The sequence below is a fragment of the Frankliniella occidentalis genome, unplaced genomic scaffold, assembly GCF_000697945.3.
Source record: "Frankliniella occidentalis isolate FOCC.00 unplaced genomic scaffold, Focc_3.1 Scaffold140, whole genome shotgun sequence".
In the NCBI taxonomy this organism is placed as follows: domain Eukaryota; kingdom Metazoa; phylum Arthropoda; class Insecta; order Thysanoptera; family Thripidae; genus Frankliniella; species Frankliniella occidentalis.
In genome coordinates, this window is record NW_026267267.1 from 735,168 (window position 1) to 740,771 (window position 5,604).

Consider the following 5,604-nt stretch of genomic DNA (forward strand, 5'->3'; position numbering starts at 1 on the left):
TGTCACTCGCTTAATAGAATATTAAATGGACCTAAGCAAGCCGCCTCATGCCACTGCACATAATTTTGAATACTTTTAACAATTTATGGAACTATAAGTTTATTTACTAAATTCACAATAGGAGTATTTACACACAATGCCGCTACCCGGACTGGCAAACATCACATTTAACTTCGTATGAGAGGTCCTTCATAAGAAGGAAAAGGTAAAACACGTGACCCCATTGGACACTAATAAATATTAAACAATAAGCGCTACTCCATGAGTATTGTCAACAAAACGTATCACTTACACAGAATGGACACAATAAGACGCTAAACGTGATGCATTTCATAAGGCAAAAGAAAGAAATTGACTCATACCTTGAGGACTCAATATATAATTACAAATTGAACTCTACTAAACGCTCAAAAAAATGAGCCATATTTGCACAATATACAAGACAATAAGGAAACGCGCGAACTCACAGCAAGCTTACAAACAAATTAAAAAGATCAATGAGATTTGATTTGGCTAGTTTGAAAAGGTACCTGCTAGACTACACTCGTATACAGAGGTGTGGTACAGGGTAAGGGTGATCACATATGTCTCACATCACGACATTTGGCTTAACAAGTGCCTCAATGAGGCAAATAGCACAGCAATATACATACTTAAAATACCGACAAATAGGCTAGAAGGAGTATTTCATCTTTTGATAAGACTGTTATTGCACTGGGGTGGCGGCCGCCGGCCATAATTTGAGATCACGCTACCACCAATAGGGCGGCGGCAGGCCGGGGCCGAGCGAGCCAAGACCGTGGCCGGGACCGTGGCCAGGCCAGGGTCACGAGTCCGAGGCGGAGGCTCGCCGTTGAGCGAGGAGTCCGAGGCCGGGCCCAGAGAGAGGTAGCGGGCCAGGTTGTACCGCAAGCCCACCAGGGTCACTGCGACTTCTCGCGCCCAGGAACGGGTCCTGGATCATCTTCGGCGGCCTCCCTGGCCGTCCCATCAGCTCCTCGTCGAGGCTACGGGGTGAGGTTGGCGACGTCGAGCCGGCGCGGCCAACGTGGCCGTTGAGCGTGTAAGCCATCGGGGGGTAGCCGAAGGGGGGCATGAGCATGGGGTGCTGAGAGTCCATGCTCCGGACAACGTTGGGGTCCGCGTACAGTCGCGCCAGGAGGTCCGGATGAGGCAGGAAGAGAGGGCCCGGGTGGCTCGGCTTGTCTCCTTGCGTCGGGGATGAGGAGGTGGACAGCAGCTTGCGGTGCAGGTTGAGGTTAGCGCTGTGCCTGTCCCGGCTGCGCTTGGACGGGAAAGCTGCGTTACAACCGTCCACGGTGCACTTGTGCATGAGCTTGAGGTGCACGTTCTGGAAGTGGGTCTTGACGCCAAAGTGGTTTTGGAAGACTTTACCACAGGCCGTGCACCGACGGGGGTTGTCCTTGTCCAGTGGCACGTCCGCAAAGTCGACGTTGGTGAAATAGCCGTCGGGGTAGTAATAGCCGTCCTCATCGTGGGACCCGTCCCCCTGGGACGAGGCCGGGGACGCCGCCGGGCTACTGGGCGGCGATCCCGCGCACGGTGAGGACGGCATCCCGTTTGGGTCCGCCGCCTCAGAGGTTGTTATCACAGAGTCCTTCTCCTCGTCCTTCTCCGCGCCCTTGCGGTGCTCGGCGCCGCCGGCGGCGCTGGTGCTTTCCCGATCTTCAGTTGGCGGTTCTATACTCTCCCCCTTTTGCTCTTTGGTAAGCCGAAAAACCTGGTCGTCCTGGCTGCTTCCTTCCTCGTGGGGCGGCTGCACCGAGTCCTGCTCGCGGGCCTGACGCTCCTCGGTCTCCTGGTGGTCCTGGTCGACTCTCCGCCGCACGGCCAGGTCCAGCCCGGCCTCTTGCGCCGCGCCAGCGGCCTCCATACCAGGGTACGGCTGGTGGCCACCGTCACTCGACGAGTCATCGTAGTTCGACATGTCGTCCATGCTGACCGGCGGCTGAGTGCACCTGGTCGGGTTCTGCGATTTGCGCTTCCTGCCGCTGCGACCGCCCTGGTCACCATGGGCGCCGTGGAGGCCATGGTGGTCCACACCATTGGTCGTAACCGAGGAGGTGGAAGTACCGAGGTCGAGCGCCGTCTGGGAGTCGTCGTCTGAATTGCTATTGTCATCGCCGTCGTCCGACACAGAGAACTTTGGCCGCTTGGCCTGGTGAAGGTCTTCGGGCACGTCGTCGTCATCATCGGCTCCACCCACCACGACGATGCCTTCCTCGTCGTCTTCGTCATCCTCGTCCATGCTGAGGGAGGTCATGTTGACGTCGCGTTGCCTTTCTCGCTCTCGTTGGTCTCGCTCGTACCGCAAGCTCAGGCTGAGACTGTTCTTGAGGTTGAGGTCGAGGGCGGACGCGCCACCCGCGGCGGCCGCGGCAGCAGCCATGGCAGCCTGCCTGTGGTCGCGGTGGTCGCGCGGGTCGTGGGGCAGCAGGGGGAAGGCGCCGAAGGACAGGGGGTTGAGGGCGCCCAGGCTGGCCTGGTGGGGCGGCAGCAGGATGGGGTGCGCCTGGGAGGAGCGCCCGTCGTGAGGGGAGATCTTGCGTCGCAGGTGCGGCGAGTGCAGCTTTGGGTTAGGGTTGGCCGAGTGTCGGTTGCGCGACCTCCTCGACGAGAACATCATAGAGCAGCCCTCCACGGTGCAGCGGTGCATCTCGCGTAGGTGCACGGCCGAGAAGTGGATCTTGAGCGCACCCTTGTCGCAGAAGGTCTTGAGGCACACATTGCACTGGACTCGCTTCTTGCCCGTGGTGGGGTTGATCAGCGCAGTGCCCAGGTTGGCAGGGAGCGGCGAGGACGGCCACGCCGATTGTCGCTTTAGAGGTGAGAACGATGACAGGGGCTGCTTGGAGGAGCGCTGCTGCGGGGGAGGGGAGGCGGCTGGCCTCTTGGACCTCATCTTATCGTCCCTATCCCTTTCCCTCTCCCTGCTGTCGCGGGCGTCTCTGCTCAGGTTCAACGCCGAGCCAGAGTTGTCGTCCTCGTCGTCAGAGCCCGAGCCGAAGTCGGAGCTGCCTGCTCTCGAGTTGAGGTCCGTGCTCGGCGACTTGCTGCCCGGGTGGGCGGGGTGTCCGGCAGCGCCGGGGTGGCCCGGGTGGCCTGCCATGGCCGAGGAGATGAGCCCCGGGAAGGAGGAGGCCACCAGGTTGGCAGCCGTAAGCGGCACCGAGCCCAGCGCGGAGTGGCTGAACGCTAGGGGCAGCGCGCTCATGCTGGACGCGGGCACGGGCGGGGGCGGCGGAGGCCTCAGGTTGAGCAGGCCGGGGACGCCGCCGGGGCCCGCGGGGGGCTCGGGGCTGGCGCGCACAGCGCTGGCCGCCATCTTGCGGAAGTCGAAGGGCTGCATGTTCTGTAGACGGTTGAGGGGCGAACTACCCGGCGGTGACTGGGGCTGGGGCTGCGCTCCGCGGTTCAGGAAGCTGAGGGCGCCGTGGGGGGTGTGGGGGGCCTGAGCGGACGGCGGTGACTGGCGACCCACGGAGCCGGGCCCGGAGGGGGTGTGCTTCTGCTGAGGTGAGACAGAACCGCCTGACGGCGCGGACCGGCTGGCCGCAGAGCTGCTCAGGCTGAAGTTGAGCGCGTGCGCCATCCTTTTGTCGTCCTCCCGACTGTCCCTGCCGTCCCGGTGGCCCTCCGTGCTGGGGGGCCGAGGTGACTGCCGTGAGGGCGCAGGGGCGGGGGCGGTGGTGGCGGGTACGTCACGCTGGTGCGGCGAGTGCAGCGGCGTGGTCTGCTTGGCAGGCTCCGAAGGCGCTGACAGCCTCTCGTGCGCCTCCTTGCTGGGGGCGGGCGGCATGGCGGCCGCGGCTCCGGGGGCGGCGCCGCGCAGCAGTTGCTCGGTCAGCGCCCGGGTCTCGCCGAAGCGCAGGAACTGCTGCAGCACCAGGGGCTCCTCCTCGGGGCTGCAGATGTTGAAGCGGTCCAGGGACGCGCCATTGGCCTCCTGCAAGCACAGAGAGAAAGAATCGTTAGAGAGCCGTTGTAGCAGAGGTCGTTAGAAGCGGGGTGGAACGAGTCCCCGCCGCCTTGCGGTCCCCTCGGGTCCGGGCAGGGGGGCGGCAGCAACACTTGGATTTTCTTTATGTCTTTTTATCACCCTTCCCCCTCCCCCGGGACAGGCACCTGCGCTGGAATTAGGCTCTAAGAGAACAGCGCGCTGGTCCTGCTTTACGCCCCTATAAAAATTTCAGTAGCCTCTGGCGCTTTCACATTACCCTTGCACTCTCCACCCCCGGAGGGCGCGACCATTTAAGACCGTCTCTTTCTGATCAAGAATTGTTAACATTTTACCGATATAATGAGGTAATTCGTACGTCTTTACCCAACCATCGTGTTCGCTGTGCCCCCTCCCTTCCCCTCCTCCCACTCTTTTCACTCGCCTGCGAAAGAGCAAACAGCGGCGACAGGACGATAATCGAAAAACTACCGATAGGAGGGGAGGGGGTTGTGCGCATACGGCACACGGCATTACGTGATTGCCTCGGCTCGAAATTAATAACATGTCATTACGGAATGACGCCCGCCGCCGCAGCGCGGGGAGCGAGGGGGGCAGGGACTGGGGATGTTCTGACGGGGAGGGGGCGATAGGGGAGGGAGGGGGCGGGGTTGGAAAGGGTTGACCCGGTGGCGGTGACGTGGGTGGCGGAGCGTGTCGCTGCCCAGGGCGACGACACGCCAACAATGGACGCCCCAGGCCGGGACGCCCTGCAGGGTCCCTGACGTGACAGACAATGGCCCGGCCGACATGTTAGCAGTAGTAGTCGCTTCGGCGCGGGAGACGCCGGCCCGGCCAGACGGACGCGACGTTTAGTGGTCGTTGGTCGTACGGGTCTGCCGCGGGTATCTCCATCCATCGAGGCCGCTGAGCGCCGCTGCAAGCGCGCGCGCGGTGACAGCCCAGCGGCGGGCGGGGCGGGGTAGGGCGGTTAATGACAACGCGCATGCGGGCCGGAATGCACCCTCGGGCCACCGCCGCGCCGCCGCCGCCGCCGTGCAAGACCCGCCGCGCCCTGCCGCGCCACGCCCAGCCCGGCGGGACTGGGCCCACGTACGGCAGGACAGACCACACTATACTAACCATCTCGAAGGCGACCGTAAAAATTTTTAGCCGGGGGGCAAAAAAGCGGCCGGCCCGGCTGGTCTCAGAGGCGGGGCGGCTGGTGGGCGTGCTGCCGGGTAGAGATGACACTCTGGCGCCGACGTAATGACACCGTGTGTACAGGTATCGGGACCCGGGGCCAGGAGGACAGGGACAGGGTGACACGCCCACGGGCCCACCGCCGTCGGGGGCGGCACGACGACATGGAAACACTTCACTATGTAATTGTAACGACGACGCCGGGTGGGAGCGATACGAGGGCCTCCGCCTCCGGACCACAACAAGAACAACAACAAAAATCTGGTAGGGCTCCGGAAAGTATTACAGAGGCTGACAAGAGCGAGCAGTCGTGGTTAGACCTGGGCCAAAGTACTGAATAAAATATATAGGCGAGGCGCGTAGTACACTGCATGTAAGCATCCCCTCCCCTTCCACCACAGCCGCGCCTAGGCCGTCCAAGCAGAGAGGATGGGCGGGGGGGG

The 5,604-nt window shown here is 62.2% G+C and overlaps 2 protein-coding genes across 2 annotated transcripts in view; one reads left to right on the forward strand and one right to left on the reverse strand.

Moving 5' to 3' along the window:
- Positions 1-5,604, forward strand: part of LOC113213244 (casein kinase I) — a 101,586-nt gene that overhangs the window by 92,653 nt on the left and 3,329 nt on the right. The gene's annotated exons all lie outside the window — the stretch shown is intronic.
- The window catches only part of LOC113213222 (zinc finger protein basonuclin-2-like), a 23,413-nt gene continuing 17,815 nt past the window's right edge, over positions 7-5,604 (reverse strand). The window contains exon 3 of the mRNA XM_026432209.2: positions 7-3,967. Coding sequence (XP_026287994.1) covers positions 827-3,967 — 3,141 coding nt within the window. The 3' untranslated portion in view covers positions 7-826. The remainder of the gene's footprint in view (positions 3,968-5,604) is intronic.